The sequence below is a fragment of the Styela clava genome, chromosome 3 (genome assembly GCF_964204865.1).
Source record: "Styela clava chromosome 3, kaStyClav1.hap1.2, whole genome shotgun sequence".
Lineage (NCBI taxonomy): Eukaryota > Metazoa > Chordata > Ascidiacea > Stolidobranchia > Styelidae > Styela > Styela clava.
Window position 1 is genome coordinate 15682262 of NC_135252.1, and position 20840 is coordinate 15703101.

Below are 20840 nucleotides of genomic sequence, written 5' to 3' on the forward strand. Positions count from 1 at the left end.
CAGTGGAAAATCTTGGGTTATTAAGTAAAGTCAGAAATAGTTAATGTAAAATTGATGTAAAAAAAACTTAACCGACTCACTTTTGAAAACTCTGATTTGTGACTCAAACAGATAGGGATATATCATTAGTTATTATTATAAGCTGAACCTTCCTCACTTCCTGTGTTCTATTTTTTCAACGATATTCAAATTCAATTTACAGATTTTTCGTATACTAGGATTCATTCATTGGTGCAGCAATATGATTTGTGATGAAGAACAATGTGCACTTTAAAAATTCTCTGCACTGTTTGATAGAACTTAATGGAATGTAAGACACATAAGTCTGACTTTTTATAACAGGAATAATCTGTTATTTCCCTTTCTCATTTCCAACACCTGAACCTGTAATATGGATCAATACTTCCATGGTGTTGGAGCCAAAAGGCAATTTCATAGAGATTGTGATATCTCTTCCGTTCCTGGAGCCATTGATTTTGCATCATTTTCTCAGCTTGCTTCCCAACAGGCTGTAACAAAACAAGCAGCATTAGCTGGTGTAATGCAAGAGTATATGGATGACAGATGGAAAGATCGACAAGTGGGTTCTGCTGCAGTTTTTCCTGGTGAGATATAATTTTGTTAATGTTGTTGATAGTTTTGATATAGGAACCACAAAAGAAAAACTAGCATGTTGGTTAAGCAACAGCGATATTTCGATATAGATTTTTTTATACTGATGAAGGTGCTTTCGGAAATTATGCAATATTCAGCAAAATTTTTCTTGGATTTCAATACTAATCATTTCATTTAAATGACCTGAATTGACAGCTGCCAAAATCGAATACTTTATTATTCCGAATAGAATCTAAAATAAAATTTTACCGAAATTTTGAATTCTAAATTGGTTCATGTTTAAAGGGTAAATTGATAGGAATTGTAAATTAATTTAAATATGATTCTAGGATATGTAATTCTGTATTTGCTTCTATCTTTATGTACACACATTCAATAGTTTGGATTATTCTAGAATATCGAATTTACTAAGTCAAATATTCAATTCATCATCACTATCATTTATCAGCGAATTCAAGTTTTTGGGAAAGAAAATATATATATAGTAATCCAGTATTTTATCAACATTGATAATATTTCTACTAACTTCTGTGTTAACTGTATTGGACTGTTTAATAAAATGCTGTCATTTCCAGGGTCTGCTCCAACATCAAGTCGTGTCTTATACAATAACAATGATGAAATGGCTCAAGCGGCACACAGTCTTCTGATGGCTCAGCATTCTGTTGCAGCAGATTTAGATGCAGTAGCAGCTGCACAGGCTGCGTCAAGGAATTTCATGTCAGCACATATAGCAGATCCATTGACACTTTCTCATCCACATGATGCTGATGATTCGGTAGGCGTTTACTTCCAGATGTGTGGTTATTTATGATTCGATAATATTGATGAAATTTTTTTTTGTCAAATTCTATGCACTATGCAAGAAGCCCAAATTGTATATAAATTTTGGGGTACTGTTCTTAAAAACTTCTGATTATAGCACATATCTCAAAAAGTAGTAGGTGGGCTGAGAATAGAAGTATTTTCTCAAAGAAAAATGCTAGAAACCTCAAGTCGATCAATTCTGATTGAACAAACTAAAATTGGCTGTAAAATTTTCAATCAACTAATAGCAAGTGTAAGTAATAGCCTACTTTTTATTCAAATTTCATAAAATTATTTTTTTACAGCCAAAAGAGCATCTTACAGAGGATGACCTCGCGCATGATAATGTGGTGGCAAATTTTTTGAGCAATCCTCAAAATCAACAACAGTTAGAAGCTGCTCTTGATCTTCATCAACAACAACAAGAATTGATCGGATCTGCTGATTCTACTATAGCAGAAAATGAAGAAGATTCATTCAATGCACAAATTGTTCAAGCTTTCCTCTGGATTGAAGCAAAATTATGTGCAAAACTGAAGGTTATATTTTGATTTGAGTTTGTATGATTGGGTTAAATTTTGAGGAAATGTCAAGAATTTTTCTATTTAGAATGATGTGTTTTGGGTAGCAGGGATTCAATCTGAAACGGATTGAATGTTCAAATACATTTAAAATCAGATGTATCAGAAAAGTTTTTATTTTTTGGAAAAAATTGGTTTCGGGCCGTTAAAATCACAACAAGCAGGCTAATATGGCTTCATTTAACTTCTGATAGCTGTAAAAATATACTGCATCATTAAATTCAATGTTTATAATATATAATAATATATGTTTTTCTTCTGATGAATGGACCAATTTGGAAGATACTCTATATCCAAAATTGTTTGTTCCAGAAATCATGTGAAACAGTTAATTATTCTGTTTTGTCGTACGGAAGTGCTAGTTATGCCATACTTGTAACCTTATTACCCAATTTTTTTTTTTTTAACTCTGACTGCGAATCCAAGTTCAAGGACATGGTTAATCACATTGATAAAGATATTAGTTTTAAAAAACGGTCATCTGAGAGAGAGAGAGATTTATTTTTTTCGTCAACCAAACAATAACAGTCATCGTAATGAGAAAAATAATAACAAGTAATAAATTAATTTGATATAGACAGGAGGGAGTGATACGACCATACGGTCATCAAAGTCAACTCAGGCTTCAGGCTATTATGTTTATGTTTCACTATTTCGGATGACTACATATTAAGGTAGAACATTCCATAGTTTAAATCTGTTGGTTGTAATTGTCAATATGTGGGGTTCAGATGAAAATTAGTTTTGCTGAATAGTATGCGTACATCTTACATTCTTTTGATCTTTTTATGTACATTTTTATTATAATTCCAAAATTTCTTTCCAGTGTGTCAAGTTCAGTGACAAAGTTGAATACGTCTATAATCCACTGGAATATGCATCAGATCCACATGCTCATTATGTCAGCAAATACAGTGGAACTAAAGCGGTACTATTTCTCGGAATGAATCCAGGACCTTATGGAATGGCACAAAATGGAGTAAGTTTGTTTTGTGTATGAAGTCATATCAGCTTATATTGGTGAATATATGAACACTGATTTAAAGCAAGATCACTCTCACTTTATCCAAAGTAGAGAAAATTTATTTCTGTTTTTTTTTTTTCAAATTTGATTTTGCTCTTTCTTACGAGTTCGCTATCTTTTTGAAAACCCCATTTTCATTTATGACCTTATTGTTACTCGTGCCGTGAATTGCTACCGAGGTCGCTTTGATGAGTAATTTTGATTTGAAGCATTCATATATGTCTAGTACTGCAGTTATGCATTTGACTTTCACGCCTATACATTTGAGCATTAGTCTCTTGTCAAAATTATACTATGTTCTATTACAGGTTCCATTTGGTGATACTCGATATGTCAGAGATTGGTTAAAAATTACTGGTGCTGTTCATCATCCCCCACATGAACATCCTCGTCGTATAGTACAAGGATTAGACTGTACAAGGTGGGATTATTGTTTCTATATAATAGGGAAGTCTGATATGCTAGATCTTTACAGATCACCAACTTGAATTTTTTTCGTAAGTACATCATCTAGAAATGGAGCATGGTAATTTTTTTCATTCAGTCTAACTGTTGGATAAGATATTATTATAACTGTATACTGTAATCATTAGTGTGTAATGTATTATGTTGTTGTTTTCCAGGAGTGAAGTGAGCGGTGCTAGATTTTGGGGTTTTATTGCCAAGATATGCGGTACGCCAGAACAATTCTTTCGCCACTGTTTTGTCCATAATTATTGCCCACTCACCTTCATGACCAAATCAGGTACGTGAAATGAAATTATGGATTATTGTTCTCTGCATAACATAATAAAATTGCCTTCTGTGGTTCAGTTTTGAACCAGACCAAGAAAATTGCTCTGTTTGTAAATATTATTATTTGTTCTATATTACATACTAACTATAGCTGGGAATTTCCATCAAAATTCCTTGATCATTATCATCACATAAAATTGACCAGTTAACTGGTAGCCGCTAGGCTTGCACGTAATTGACAAAAATCAATTCCGTAATTACGGCCAAATCGATTACGTAATGACCCCGTAATTGCGATATTTTTTTCACACATTTAAACCTATCATAACAACCAATTGAATCCACTTCTATTCCGGAAGGGACATCGAATTTTGGTTTTCATATTCCCGGCAGTACTACACACCGGCGACAGGTGTTAAAGACAAATATCAAGGAGTGAATTCAAAATAATTTTATTCTGATTTTTATCTTTTGTATTAGCTTTGAATTTCCTTTATCAACTTTATCACCAAATTTTATGCGATCAATTTTATCATTACCAACACTGGTAATATATTTATGAAACGATAGTTGACTTTGTTAAAATCGTATTAACGTATTAACACGACTTTCGTATTAAATAAAAATTCCGGGTTGCTAATTTATTAATCAACTACAAGCGTATTCTCTCGTTTGATTATACTTTCGCTTGCCTCGCGACGAAGACTTGTTATTTCACCGTTTTTTACAATATCCGACTTTACTACTTAGTTAGCATTTTATAATAATTATTGATGCCGACTTATTGACGATATTCCGATTTCCATGCTTCATTTTACATTAAATCATTTCGCGGCCTAAATGTTATAACATTATTTGCGATAAATTTAGATCAAATAAAAATTATTTGCGCATAATTTAAAATACCGTACCTATATGACATGCCTTCTCCGAAAATACAAAGTTATATCGCAAAACAAAGCATTTTGTGACATTTATTTTGCACTCATGAAAATATTAATTTATTTTACTAACTCAAGTCGACAATCCTATTTGCCAAGATTGACACAAGTTTGCTCGAGTGCCGGTGGTATTCGAGTCGACGATAAATCAAGATAAGTTGCCGCATTTGGTGAAGACAGGTAATCATATTTGGCCGACATATTGCGAGGCATTGTGAAAAACATATTGAGCAATGCCAAGTCCGGACAGATATTTAACGATAAAATCGGTAACAGAACATCAAGATTTTGTAATAGAAAATGGATCTGGCGCAGAATAAATACGGGAAATCGCGTCGTATTGTTGTTTCTCTGCCGTCTCAATCGCTTTATCGATGCCGAAAAGACCAAGTTGTGTTGGTTCATTACGCAATTTCTCTTCCGTCTTTATATTGCTGTTTGGTAAGCGCGACATTAATTATCACGGCATTTACAAATAGACCATGTTTTATAAGTTGATCTCTTACATTCTTTAGTCATTTCACCCGAAGAAGTTGAAACCAGGTGTGTTGGCGTCCATCGGTCTCAACACAATTCTATCCCTTATCTACGGTCAATATGTACATTGGCCATGCTAGATAATTTGATAATAGGTTAGTAAATGACGCGTTATGCCTTCCCCATCTGCGTAACAAGAGAGAGAAAAACGGCTGCGAATACCGGAACTCTAACTTCTTCTACTTAAACTTTTGATTTTTTACAGTCGACGGAATTGACTGCTTTGAAGTAAGCTCGTTTCAATCGCGAAAGCGCTCGACCAATAATTACGACTTTACGTAATTCGTAACTTCGCTTCCGTAACTCGAAATAATTCCGTAATTCCGTAAATCCGTAAATTACGTACAAGCCTAGTAGCCGCTGATATTATAAATGCATCACATTCAAAACTACCTACCAAGATTATGCTAATATTCTTGTTGAATCACATTCGTTTGCCGTTTCTGAAATACTGTCATGAAATTGGGTCAGAATTGTGGGTCCTAGCTCGGAATCCGGAATTTTCATTGCCTCTCATTCATTGTGAGCAGTCATAGTTTACGAGTTGTTTACGGCATTTTCTTGATATCCACCAAATGAGATATTCAAATTAAAGACCCCAGAAGATAAAATTGGGTTTTGGGATAAACTTAGTCAAAAAAAGAGAACTACCTAATACAAGCCCTAGTAGTAATAAGATTGTACTCTATTCAAATCTTGAACTATTTTCAAAATAGGCTTGGATTGGAATGTCAACATTGCAAGTTTCATTCAATTTAGTAACTTTATTCCATTTCAGGTAAAAATATTATTCCAGCTGCCCTACCTGCCACAGAACGTAGAAATTTAGAAGCAATATGTGATGAAGCTCTACTACAATGCATCAGAGTCATTCGTGCACAAATTATTGTTGCTATAGGAAAATATGCTGCTGACAGGTAGGTTCAATTATGGGTACTCCCGAAGAATGTGAACCAAGATGGCGGACACCGAAACGTACCGGTAGTATGTGTACCAGGTTAGGAAATAGAACTAAAATAAGAAAAATTGTAATCAAATTATGGCCTAACCCTAACCTGGTACACATACTATGCTTGGTGTCTCCCATCTTGGTTCACATACTTCAGGAGTACCCAATTATGTGTGAAACAAATCGACAATAAAAATATTCAGAGACAAGAGGGAGCTCCACCTAGACTGAGTTTGCGGTGGTTTTGAGCTGCCTTGTGGAAAATATTGATTTGACTTTTGTTTTGGTTTCCAAAATAATCTGTGTGAAGACTGATAGGTGTTTGTATTGTGGATGCTATGAGTCTTTGATTTTAATAAATGCTGTCTCTTGTAGGACTAGTGAAATCCAAACCCTTATTTTAACAAGAGATAACTTATGATCTTGGTATATTGTTTTCAGAGTAACTTGTGTACTACAAAGTGCAGGAGATGAATCTGCCGCTAGTATTCGAATTGTAAGAATTCTTCATCCTTCACCAGCTTCTCCTCAAGTTAGTATTTCAGTAAGAAATAAAATTTAGATTCATCAATTTGATTTTCTATCCCAACTGCACCAGTGACAAGATGATTTTTACTAGCCTTCACAAATTGAAAGAGCCTCTATATATTTTTGGTAAAAATCGAAAAAAGAAAAAATTGGATGTGTTAGCAGAAAAATTTGTATCTAGGTTGTGTAGAAAATATAACAACACGATAAAACAGTGTTTTTCTTGGAAATCAGCTTTTTCCTTGTCTATGTAAATTTTGATTGCGACTTCTACGAGTTGCAACAGTTAGTTTCGGAGCTTCAAATTGAACCTGAGTGTGTTTTAGTATTTGATTTTGGTGAAAAATAAGAGGCTCTTCTTTGACACAAGCAATATGAAAAATCCCAAAATTTCACTTTTGGTGGTATTCGTTCTGGTGCTTATTTCAATCATTCGTTGAACAATAATTTTTCACTGAGAACGAAGCAATTATATTTATTTATCTTAACCATATGTTTTGTGCGTGACTCAAGCAGGAAGTAAAATATCTGATTACAATAGATCAGTGCTTTTAATATATGATGCCGGATATAAAAATTAGATTAGTCAGTTAATTAATAAATTAAACATTGTCCTCGAATGTTGTCAATATGTACAGAATGAGATTGTACTTTGGTCTATGGTTATGTTCCTAATATTGATACGATCATCACTACCATTGAATCGTTTTCATTTTACTTCTTTGTTAATTAAAGCTGAAAGTGTCTCGTGATAGGCTATTTCGCTAAGTTTTTTCTAATTTTTCTATGGACTCTCTAGTTTTGAGTTGGGTGTCGGTTGTATGAATCTCACTTCATATGAATACCTAACCATTCGTCACAAAATATATATCTAAGCTTGGCATTTTAGAGACATCGTTTTGAAATAAGCGTTATGTTTTCGTTGAAGGTAACTAAAGATTTTCGTTTTAAAACTTTCAGGCGAATCGTGGTTGGGAAGAAGTCGTCACACAACAATTACAAGAATCAGGAATCATTCAATATCTGCAATCACCAGGATGAGAACATTTTGTAAACCTACAAATATAATGGTGCAGTTACAATTACACGAATTTTCTACTGAACTGCGAACTTATTTTTAAATGGAATGGTAATATGCTATGAGTCATACTTCCACGTATCATCAAGATGCAACATAAAAACAGTTTTTTGACAGAATTCTGCAAGGGTTTGTAAATGTGCATGATTCCGCTTTTTGATGTTCATGTTGAAGTTTTCTTGATCCAATCAATTCATTATACTAAATCAAAGTGTTGCAGGAGATCAAGGAGTGATCATTTCAGAAATTATTGAACATTGAAGCATGCTAGCATTGAATACGAAAATACTCGCACATTCTGACCTAAACTTCTACTTTAATTTAGACAGTATCAAATAGACAGTCAGAACTGATATATTTTTTCATGCCTTCTATTTTATTATTCAGTATTGTTTTATAGTTTGTCATTGCATGCATGAAATTTTTCTGTACTGTATTCCTTAATTGAACAATGTACCTAATTATACTGTTTTCATCTTTTTTCATTATGTTCCTCACTTTTAAAGGTGCTTGTTTGAATACTTGTATTTTTGAACATGATTGCTATATATTAGCTCAATTCACTTTGTAGGCAAAAGATTGTCTACTAAATAAAGAAATGACTTTTTGAAAAAAATGCTGGAATGTTGTGTTGTGTATAGCTCTTTATCTCTCTCTCTCATACTCTCCACATTTATACTTTATCCATTCATGATATGGTATTTTTCGGAAATTTTGATTCACATCTTTCCAGTGAATATTTAAGTATTCAACAGTATTTAAATCAACAGAATTATCCTTTTGGAGACTGGTAGTTGAAAATGAATTGTGTGTAGAAAACGTTTGAAAGTTTTGTATGTTTGATCACAATTTTAATGCACCATTTTGTCTTGTCAGTGGAATGCAGTAAATTGGATATTTGATAAGTTATGTACAATTTCAGAATCTAAATAGGGAGAAAGCTCATTGCGGGTTGTTAGATGCAACTACTTGATGTTTTGGAACTTCACAGGTGCACACATCATAATTATTAGCAACTGTCTTTCACCATTTTTCAACGTGTATGATTGGACATGTAAATTTAATACTTTGCACAAGCTTGATTGTATTATGTTTGCGCCTTCAGCACTTGCTCGTCTACGAGGTGCTAGCTTTTCGTGGCATACATGTTTATTTGTTTTTTTGAATTTGAAGGACCATTTCTTAAATAAATCTTGAGATTCCGACCAATATTTTATCTTGGCTTCTGTTTTTGTAGTAAATAGTGACCAACGTTTTTTTTTTACATACTTTGTTTGTTCATTGTACTAATAATATTGCTATCATGTCTTCAATATGAATTATTATGTAACAAATTTGGAATTGTTTTTAATTGATTATATGGACCAGTGTGGTTTATCTACCTCTGAGCGATTGTAACACATTAACATGAATTGCTGTATTTTGATAATTACTATTAATAATATGTTCCATGTTTTAAATATCACAGATCAACTCTGTTTTTTTAATTACCGTAACACTATTTTCATATTATGATTCGACTCTAATGGAATAACCCATCTATGAAGAGTTTTATTTTGAGTTTTTGAGCTCAAAACTAAAATGTTTACGATTACCAAATAGTATTTCTGAGTGACCAAAATCATGTCATTTTCATAATCTCTGCCGATTGCATTTTTGTTTTTGAAGCTTCACATTTGTTGAGTTACTATGTTTGCACCAGTTTTGTGATGTTCCGCACTGCTATTTTCATATTTTTTATTTGCTGATCACTGATCTGCTACTAGCTGAACATACTTATCTTTGGAATTAAGTCGTCAAAACTGACGGACGCATCATATAGTTAAAAATTGTAACTTTATCTGATCAATAATCCAAATAGTATATATAAAGAATTAGCTAACCACGTAAATGTTTTACGCAGAATGGTTGTGCACGAGTGTGCAACAGGTGGCCCACAATTAGGCCCGTCGAGCCATTTAGTGTGGCCCTTGTCAACACTCTATCGATTTTTACCCTATCAAGTATAGAATTTGACAGTTTGTTTAGAAAGTCGCTCACCTGGGTTAAAATTCCTTGAAGCTTTTTGCTCGTGTCAATGCGTTAAATCTTTCGTCGCTTTGCCCGGCGTCTTTATTACTGCAAGGCTAAGCAATAGCTGCATATTTTTTCTTCTGCCTCTCCTGCATGGAAAAACTAAATTTTTTGTGTGGCCCAGCTAGCTGTCTGAAGTTGATTATATGGCCCACTGACAAAAAATGTTGCACATTCCTGATTTAGTGGATCAACCTGAAATGACCTGTTATTGTCTCATTGATAATCAACCCTAATAGGATTTGGAACTGCCAGTTCAGCATAGAAATGTTATATTACCTAGTTCAGCTATTGTTTAAAAGAAAAGAACCAATTTCTTGTACAACCAACTCAAGGTTCTCTTTAAGTAAGAAACTTACAGTGAGCACACTTCCGTTCCTATTAAATTTATTGCACACCAAAATTATAAGTGGGATTTGTACATGCTTTTAATAGCTAGTGAGGTATACCAATGACCATAGTCTGCGTAGATGCATAGTTTCTCACATAATACCTATGCGATTCTTCTCAATTACAGTCGTCGTATTCAGTGAAAAAATTTCGTTAACAAATGTTTAGTGTAGAATAGTTAGTACCAGATGGTTCATTTGACTTGAATGGGGATAGGCATAGGCATACGATGCACATGAAGTGAAAGTTTCATCTAAAATAAATTTGATTGTTCTTTACATATAAATTTTTTGCAAGTGACGCGACTCTCGATATCAAGTGATTTTTTTGTTATTTTATATGGCTGGCAACCTTGCTTTATGTCTAGTTTTTTATATTGAAACGGTTCGGTTATTAATGTTCCCTTGTTCCCGCAGACTCCAATCCTGACCCGATGACAATAAAAGCATGCCAAACTCCCAATTTTACCATGGTAATACAAGACTTGACAGTGTTGGAAAACGTTGCACTGTTATCCAAATAATACTTTGACAACTCTACCTCATTGGATACTTTAATAAAATAAGTCAATTTGCTAAACTACATTTCACATTTACGGTAATTAAAAAAGAATCTGTTCATCCTTGTATTAATTTACTGGCTGCAACGTTATTAACTGTAAATATTTCTTTTTTTTTTGTAATTTGTACCAACATTGATTTCACTGCCTAGCTGTTTTCAACATCCATATTTTGTCCTTCTGTATAAACTCTGTAAAAATGCATTGTTAAACACTATTGACTTATATTGAGCATCCATCTTGTTTTATTGTTCATATTAAACCTACTACTGTATTAAAATATCTTGTGCTTGTAAGTTTGAGAGATTGTCAGCGGAAGACTCATAAATAACTGTTGTGTGTTGCTCTGGACTAAGTCACATGCACTTGCTGTTGAAGTAAAGGAGGCTTTTCTCTAGGCAAAGTTATGGCACAAGTCTTTAAATAGATACAATCGGGAAACTGCTTTGAGGTAGTGATTTCATTTTGGCCTGACGATTTCCGTATTCAGAATCTGAAGCAGTAATTTTTGGTGGAGCGGAACCCCAATAAAACATTTCAGGGGCTGGAGGAACCCCTGCGTAGTAGTTTGAATAAATTTAAACAATATAAATATAGAGTCATAGACACTTGGATTTAGATGGAAACTTGCGGAACTCTTGAAATGTTCTGGCGAAACCAGAGTATACAGGTCCTGCCGCTTACAAGCATACATAATTTTGTTGTCAGATTCAAAATATCCTGTCTATCAGTCACAACGGAAAACTCCTATTCTTGGGGCCATGAAGATATGAACGGCAACATCATTTTGGTGGCTTTGTAGCCAATCTTTAAACAAGACTTTCAAGCAGATAGCCAAACTCTTTCCACTGAAACTTCCAAATCACTATATCAAATAGAGTTATGAAAATTAGTTATCTAAACATTCAGATGAATATCTTTATATTCTCATCAGACAAAATATACAAAAAAATATGTTCTAAAAGCCCCTTTGCTTAACGGCGAAACACAGCACTAATTTAAGAGTCTTGCACAAAGAATGAAGATATGTCACCAACCAATAGCTATCCACCCAGCAGTCAAACACACACAGAAGTACTGCAAATGCCTCAACCTTTATTCCGAACAAACCACAACCTTATAGTGCACTTAAAGTAGATTATGCTCATTTCTTGTGCACATAAAATATATCAACGAGACTTCAAACTGCTATAATTCATCTAATGCAGATCTGAATACAAAACAACTTGAAATTTCCAGAATTCATTAATTTTACATTTTTAACAGCACATATCGAGTGCATTTTGAGGCTGGTAGAAAATTCTACAAACAGTAATAAAGGAGGGTATTTGGCGTGTATTATTCTCCATAGGGAGATATATTCTGCTGCTGTACAGCCTTCACAAATTCTAGATTTTTACTGTTAACAGTTGTCATTATTCTGTAAAAATCATAACCCAAAAACCAATGAATTCCCTATTTTTCATGGTCAAAGGGACAAGGTGCAGATGATATCCTGATATTACGCAAAACCGCATATCTGCAATAGTAGAATCTTGTTCATGCAAATTTAACAAGATCACCTTAAATGTTGAACAAATCTCGAAAAGCAATATAATACAATTTGATCACTTGTGAGCATTTGGGCATCCTGGCACCGCCAATGACATGAAAAGTTGCCTTGTAGTGAAATTCTTCAATTACCCACAAAATATAAGATAACATCAAAGCTATTCATTGAACAATACGCAAATATTCCAAAATAGAAAACGATCCGTCAAGCTGATCTAATTTTTACTTCAAAGCTTGCATTTCATAGTAACAATGATATATCAAGAACAATATTATAGCCAGTCATTTTCATAATGAAAAGGTGCGCAGTTGCTTGATATATTACTTCATCATATGAGCCAAAGATTGCAATTCACCATAAACATTTCTATTATAGAATTCAGACTTTTTCGTTAGTCATGTCAGTGACAAAAACAATAGTCAACAATCAAGCCCATATCAGAGAGCATAATCGAGCAGTAAAGTGAAATGCAATACTGATGGATGGTGAGTGCACAGGCATTAAGCATCACTACTCCCGACATGTCACAGTACAGTGTCACTTATTTACTTCGGAACAAAGATAAGTCTAGTCTCTCAAAGCTGCAAATTGATTTCCGAGTGTCAAACCAGCCGATTGTGATGAATTTTGCTGTTGCTGTTGGCTCCGTGATATTGATTTTGCTCCTGATTTAACGGTTTCAAAACCTACGTGATGCCTAGGGAGACGAGAGATATTGTTTTAAAGATAACATTTGTAACGATGCAAGTATAACTCTCATTTGTTTAGCATTGCATCGAATGGAAATGTTCAATAGTGTTGGCGACATAAAAACAATAACTTGATGGAGTAAATTAATACGTTAGTTGTAAAATATACTGTTGAAACTTTTCTGGTCACATATGTGCTTCTAGCGAAAGTAATAAAAATTGAACAAAGAAAAAACAATTCAAATTAACATTACAAGTTACGATATTAGATTATACAAACTACTGCGCGACTCACGACTCTATAACTCCAGCACATAACTGACCTAATCGATCATAAAAATAATCTAAAACTGAATTCATGCATTTTAAGTCTTCAACATATCTTTAAAACTAGTGTCAAATCTGCAAATAAAAGTACGCAAATTGTTCCTAATTTATCATGCCGACTTACTCTGTATCTTGAACAGCAGATGCTAATGATGGAAAATCTATTTCACTATTTATAACTGGAGCTTCTTGCGGTCGTCTTCTCCTTCCTGAACCAGGTTGTATACCACTACTTGGTGTACCTCCAGAACTTGGAGTCATTCTGAAGGAGGCAAATTATTTACAAATTATCAAAAACACAAGATTATTCTAAACGTCCACTCCTAATTATGCTGCGACTAGTGAGTGTTGTTCATTTCAGGCATAACATAGTATTTAGATTGAACAGAATTTAAAATTACTGTTCGAAAGATCTGTTTGAATATTCAAAAATTAACGACAAAAAAGGAAAGCTGACAAAGTGACAAGATAATTTTATCATATGGAAACAATGACTGCAGTTATATCACCAGCATGGCCATATTACCAGTATTCCAGGTGCATGGACTTCACAGCTAATAGAAACTGAAACCGCAGTTACGTGAAACACAATGCTGGGGCAACTAGTCTAGCAATTATCACACATATGATTATCCCTAACAGGATTCAAGCCTACATAGGACAAGCACATTCCTAATATTTAGCATGCTGCGTCAAAAGTCAAGTCTGGAATATTAAATTTCCTAGATACCTGATAAACGTATGCAATCAACCAACAATATGACACTAATTAAAAGGTATAGGTAGCTACGGGGATAAAACAAAAACCATAAAAACTTCATACCTGCTATGTGGAGGTCTATATACTGACTTTGTTACTGCAGGTTCTGATGTTGGTTCTAAAGTATTGATAGATTATCATGAAATAATATATAAGTAAGAAATTAAAAAACATAACTTGATATTACTTGAGCTATAGTCGTTATAATAGCATTGGTAGATAAAAACGACTAGTTTTTATTTGAGTCATATTTTCTAAGTGGAATGCCTCTCAGTGCTATGACTCGATTCAAATACCTAATGATTCAACTTTCGATTCTTTAGACTCGCAGGTTCTATTTGGACCTGATTTTTTCATAATTTGACCAAATTTAAACATTCAGAAATATAGATTGTGATCCTAGACCAGGGGTGGGCAACCTTTTTCGGCTCGCGTGCCAAAAATCAGCAAAATTTAAGGTCAAAATTCTTCCGCGTGCCGACCAAAATTAGAAACAATGCTTTGCTATACTTTCAAAGCAGAAATACACATTAATAAATCGTTCACACATGTACAGACCTATTCACAAAAATACCAGTTTGAGAAATAGCTTTGATATTCTATATTGCTTCTCTTATTTAATATATTTATATTTTATTTTTAATATATTTTTTGTAGCCATGTGTCATTAAAAGGACAAAAAGAGTTTTGATGAATAACGGAAACGATGATGAATAATCGCACACCTAGTTTCATCAGATAATTCAGAGTCTTGAAACTTTTTATCTGAAGGAGAATGACTCGTCTCCGAGGCCTCGCTCGCGTGCCAAGTTTGGCATGTGTGCCAGGGGTTGCCCACCCCTGTCCTAGACTATTGCAAAATCTAGTCACAACTTACCAAGTAACTAAAAATCGAAGAGAACTGCAAACAAATGTAAAAAGATATATCCAGATATACCAAACGGTAAGGAAGTACCTAATATGTTTATTAATAAAACTAAAAAATATTTATTTGTTAATCAGGGAGCACCTGCCTTCCTTTAACTGGGATCAAAATTGATCCACTTACCTGGTTTTCTCATTGGTGCAGGTTCAGGCGCTGGACTTTGACTAGTTTCTTTGGTAACATTTTTCCAGGGACCTTCTGCTTCTTTAGGGGGTATTAATTCACCTTCATCATTATATTGTGGTTCAGGCTCTGGTTCAATTTCTTGTTGTTCACTGCAAAGAAAAATGTACAATCTACATGCATTTTACAATGCGAAATAATGCAAGAAAGGTACAATATGGGTTGGTATTAAGTCAAAGTTAGAAATAAATTCTGCCACGCTTGGAGTTAAGCCTGTTAAACTTCTCTTTGATAAATGGAGAAGTCTGATGTTTTTATATACAAACTTTTAAAGTCAGAATTTTTGGCAACTCAAAATCAGTAGCTACAGTATAGGAATGCGAATATTGATCAATATCGGGGGACGGGGATGTAGAATCGCCTTTTATTATTAACAAACTCTCCGATGCAAAATTATGACTTTTTGGTGATAATCGAAGTCAGAGTTTCTGAGAGAAATGCAAAAAGGATTATGTTGAGTATGCATTCTCAACAGACAAATAAAAAGATATGCATCACATATATGCCCAAGTTTTTATTGAATTTTGATTTTCTTTGAGTTTGAAAGTGGAGCCAGAGAAAAGTCAAAATATTTGTCTATTTGGAGTCATTTAGGAATTTCGTTCAACTCCATCCACCTCCTTGATTGATATAAGAAATAAAACAGTTCAAATAAACAGGCTAATCCCAGATAATAATGAATGTGTTTCATGACATTATTAAATGAAAACATCTTTTTATTTAAAATTTAAATCAAGTAGTACGTGATATACCTTATTTGAAAATTTTGAATCTTCAAATCACTGTAATCTCGTTCAGATTCATCTTCATATTCATGCCATTCTTCACCATCCTAAAAATTTAGGTTTCCAAGTTATGAATACAATTTATGACAAACTGGTATTTTCAATACATAGAAGTAATTTGGCCTCAAAATTTGCTTAATCAAAAATTGTTAATCTTGGCACGAATTACTATAAGTGAAAACACTTGGTATGTCACACAATCTTTCGTGCCATAATAAAAAGAAATTTCAAGTAACTAAAATGGAATGAGTTACTGTTCTTAATACATTCTAAAATTCGGGCTTGGCGATGTGGCGCAACGTGCCAGGCATTGGGAATCCGCTCGCCATCGCACCCCAGGTTCGAATCCCATACGAATAGAAAAGTTTATTTCGACTCCGTAATCAGCAGAAAGGCAATAAAACGGTTGATAAAAACAAATAAATGAAAACTGATTATGAAATCAGGAGAGTAAACAAAACCTTGGACAAGGTAACTGGACGAGAGGCCGTTGTTCGTGATTCAAAGATGTTCCTACATTTGGTTCAATAAAACAAACACTCTATTTGTCTCTGAAAAGAGTCGTCTGCCACAATGGCAGATCACGCCACGCTTGTCTCGATAACAAATAATCAATCGCGAGGTACATCGGTCGTCATGTGACAATGCTATGGAGAAAATTTTTTTCCTTGGTGAATCAGATTATTTTTTTCCAAGAAATCCAATGGTGACGTTTTTGAATTGCTCTCCCTTTTAGTTTCTTGCACAGTTTTGATTTGCCAATATGGACTACAGGGGTGGTGACTCCTCTACGACCCATGGGCCGGGGCCACGGCCCATCTAATTGGGCCACATGGGCCGTGGCCCATCAAGCTATGGGCCGTGGCCCCGTCAGGAAAAATTCAATTATCTTACCAAAATTTTCAATTTTTACAAAATTGTCAATACTCGAACCAAAAAATAAACTCCTGTAGTATGTGTACCAGGTTAGGGTTAGGGCAAAATTTTGTTCAGATTTTTTACATTATAGTTCTATTATGAGTTTGGGGACTGTCTGTGTTAGCCAAGTGAATAGTTTCTTCACACAACTTGATGGGCCGTGGCCCCGGCCCATGGGCCGAAGAGGAGTCACCACTTCCACTCAATATGGAGGCCCAGACTGTCCCGTAAAGAAGGGATTTGCAGTCACCGCTATAATATATGTCTTTTATTGTGGGGGCTTTTCTTGGAATCGGATAACTGTGCCATACTGCACTAAGTGTCTTCAAAGTTTGAGAATGCCAATTCATTTGTAAAGTGTGCTAAATAAATATTTAAGGCTGTATGAAGAGGAAATCACAATATTTGAAAGTAAAACTACTACATTGTTGTTTACTCCTTTCATTCCATCTGAAGTTTCTTTTTCTTTTTTAGGAGCTTTACTTTCTTCTTCTTCAACTCCTGCATTGACTGAAATAAAAAGAAATTCAATTACAAAATTAATTTACAACAAATTGGCATAAAAGAATACAATAGAAATTGAGATCAACCGACTTTTTTCTAATGTTTTTGCTAGAGCTTCGGTTGCGATGTATTTTGTTTTCTTTTTCTTTCCTTTCTTCCCTTTGTCTTTTTTTGCAAAGAAATCGTCTAAGCTATCATCTTCAGCTGGAGGTAAATCCGCCATTTGAGTGGAACCGTCTTCCATTGGGATTGTCAGAAACAATGACTTGGATAAATTCCAATATTCAACCAAATATAAACTGTAATACACGGTACAGCGGTAGGTATCTGTTAAACAATAAACAAAGGTATTCTAATTTTTAGCTGTGATGTTCAGTCGCCATTGAATGAATGATAAAATAGATAAGTTTATTTTGACTCCATAATCAGCAGAAAGGCGATGCAACAGTTGATAAAAACAAATAAATAAAAACTGATTATGAAATCAGGAGAGTGAACAAAAACTTGGACAAGGTTTAAAACGTACAGAATATAAGATGGAAGGTATTGCCAAAAAGGAGCGGTAAGTGTTCACTCACCTAAAACTACTGAATCAAATCATTCACACTCGCACACACACAACCAAAGGGCATTAATAAAATTAGAAAAAAGAGAGAAGCTATAGATAATTATATATTACCAAAAAAAAAAAAAATCACATAAAAAAGAAAATAGAATAAAAGATAAGAAAAGTAATAAATAACAAGAATTGTTTGCCACACCATTTTAATAATTTTGTAAAAATTCCCAAACAAGAGTGAACAGTATTTAATATAACAGTAAAAGGACAAAAAAATGATTTCGCCAAGCTGAATATAATTGGAGTCAAGTGCCAAATTGCCCAACCAAAGTTGAGTGCATGAAGAGGTGGGCTAAACCTTTTCATTCACCAAATACATGCAAAAATATTGCCAAATTGTAGTCCAGATTAGCAATTATTAGATACCGTACTACTGCTGTACTGGTAACAGTTTAAGTATAAAATAATTAGATTTGGGGATTGATACTGAGGTAAGTACTGTAATTTATTGGTTATGAAGGGTGGGAGCAAGGATAAAGGAATTGTGGACGTTTTTCATAGGACCATATGAGATTAATACAGTAATACGGAAGAATGAATATACAAAAATGAAAGTCTGAAATAAAAGCTTACCAAAATATGTAGAAACAGAAAACTATGTTAAAATATTAAAACGCTTTTTATTGTAAATACCGCTACGACATAAAAAATAAAATTGAAATAAATATGCAAACGCCTGCGTCTACATGACCATATGACAAAAACGTGACTAAATGCGGATCATCTTTTAAGGTGGCTACAGCCGGAAAAATATGGCGCTGACACCAAACTGTGGCGGATAGATCATGCCACAACACGAAATATGACGAAAAAGGGAGGTCGCGCATCTCGTTGTTCTTGTTACGTTTTCCACGTTTAGAATTCAGAGGTAAAGGCAAACTTTTGCTCCCCCTATGCTTCCCTCTTTTACTTTGGTCCTGATATCAGCTTAATCTAGTATTTATCTACACCCCACAGTATAATTATAATTTTCTATAACAGTTCCAAATAATTGTTTGCAAATATTTTGTTGTATATTTTATAATTTTCCTTCATACTTTCGAACTCAGGTAGAAGAACAGGCAAACAGCATATTGTTGAGATTGCGGGAATTGGCCTGAACATTCTGGCATTCTCTATGACCGGTACAGGTACTATTTGCCATGTTCACCACGTCACCTAGAGTGTAGAAGGCTGGCACACTAAGTCAATCCGGAATTATTATAGTTCTTACATATCTAGTTTCATAGAACTTGATGGTATTTTCAGATTGTGGAAAATACGTTGACAAAACAACGCTAGGGTGTGAGAAGAGTACAAAAATATCTCTCAAACAAAACAACTTCGGTGATGTATCAATAATCAATATGCAAAGTAGAAGTCGCGAGTTCTTTAAAATTAAATATTGACAAAATGGAACACGGGGTCGGCTCGGTCGGCACGGCTATAGCAGGTAGGAAAAAAATACCGAATTTTATTGGATGAACTGACAAAAATATATAATGTTACTATAAATGAATATTCTTAATCATTCCTTCATTTTAATTGTTATTAATCATGAATTTTCTAACGCCATACCGCAAAAGTTTCGTTCATTGTTTCTTTTCCATACACGATTTAAAACGTGACGATGGTCGTGTGTTTGGAATCGTGCCTTTTAATTTTCGATGCAAATTCACTGTCGCCATCAGGCGAGCTCTTGCAAAATTCACATGTTCATTATTGGAAGTCCATATTATTTTTTGTTTATGCCTCTCAATACACGTTATAGAACCGTTCCACATTCAAAAGGATAAACGGCAATCCCAGAAAATTGAGAATTTATTTACGATTCCGAACTATAGTCAATGTGAAGGATAGTTCAAATCAATTTTTAAACAACATCATTTCGACTTTATTTTGTCGCACTTACGATCTATCAGATAAATATTTTTCAAACGTGATCTGACTCAGTAAAATATAAAAAACAAACTATGAATTGCAATATTTATTTTGCATTAAATCTCCCACATATGAGCGCCGTTCACTAAACTCATGATTGAATTGACATTTGAATTGATAAAGCATGAAGCGTGCAAGAAACGACGTCAATCAAACAAAATTTTTATTATCTTAGGGCGAATCTCAATAAAATGCCGCCCACATATATCGATACTGTATATCAGCCAAATGAGAATCTTTAAAAGTTACCTCATTTTATCATAAAATTTTAATATTTTAAAAGCGTTACGACTTCGATGTAAATTTGCTTAGATGATTAGGTGCGCCTCCGGCGAGTTCTGTTTTTAAGTTTGATTTCATCGAACGACTTTGCAAATGGGGATTTCCACGTAAACAAAATAAAATTGGAGCTTTCGATATGCGAATATATATTAACTATTTCTATGGCACGGGACCATAAAACTCAAACTGACCTGATAGCTGCAACACTCAGATATAAAAATAAATAAAAAAGACCAACAATATCCACGAAAAGCGTTCGTAATTTTGTTGAGCAACAGAAAAGATTACATTTTTCGGGACAGACATCAATCAATGTTCTTTTGCTAATATACCTGATAGTTCTATTTAGATTTAATAATAATTGCTCTTGATTCGTGGAAGGGGGTGTTGAGTGTGTAACCCCTTAAGTGAGTACTTTGAGCAATCTATAGAACGTTATTGGCCTTAAGAAACTTCAATATTGGACGAATACTTTTGTATAGTATTCGCTATTTTTGGAACCTTTTTATAAGTGAATTTTGTCAAAACCGTGCTTTTTATTATATTTCATGATTCGACG

At 34.0% G+C, this 20840-nt stretch overlaps 2 protein-coding genes across 4 annotated transcripts; one reads left to right on the forward strand and one right to left on the reverse strand.

The window, feature by feature from the left end:
- Nucleotides 1–206: 206 nt before the first annotated feature.
- Nucleotides 207–11097, forward strand: LOC120342005 (single-strand selective monofunctional uracil DNA glycosylase-like). Its single transcript, XM_039410646.2, has 9 exons — nucleotides 207–605; nucleotides 1191–1393; nucleotides 1728–1961; nucleotides 2830–2982; nucleotides 3336–3448; nucleotides 3651–3772; nucleotides 6019–6157; nucleotides 6631–6721; nucleotides 7678–11097. Exons 1-9 carry the CDS (start codon nucleotides 392–394, stop codon nucleotides 7756–7758), a joined length of 1350 nt encoding a protein of 449 aa, XP_039266580.2. The 5' UTR covers nucleotides 207–391; the 3' UTR covers nucleotides 7759–11097.
- A 795-nt stretch (nucleotides 11098–11892) lies between these two features.
- LOC120342006 (protein CDV3 homolog) lies at nucleotides 11893–18801 on the reverse strand. 3 transcript variants are annotated; one of them, XM_039410650.2, is made up of 8 exons: nucleotides 18653–18801; nucleotides 17551–17787; nucleotides 17393–17466; nucleotides 16006–16085; nucleotides 15194–15345; nucleotides 14209–14263; nucleotides 13510–13647; nucleotides 11893–13066 (listed from the first exon to the last, which is right to left on the reverse strand). In XM_039410650.2, exons 2-8 carry the CDS (start codon nucleotides 17702–17704, stop codon nucleotides 12937–12939), a joined length of 783 nt encoding a protein of 260 aa, XP_039266584.2. In that variant the 5' UTR covers nucleotides 17705–17787; nucleotides 18653–18801; the 3' UTR covers nucleotides 11893–12936. The 3 variants fall into 3 exon arrangements, with proteins under 3 accessions (XP_039266584.2, XP_039266583.2, XP_039266581.2); XM_039410649.2 differs by having other exon boundaries at nucleotides 17381–17466; XM_039410647.2 differs by having other exon boundaries at nucleotides 17378–17466.
- Nucleotides 18802–20840: the final 2039 nt, after the last annotated feature.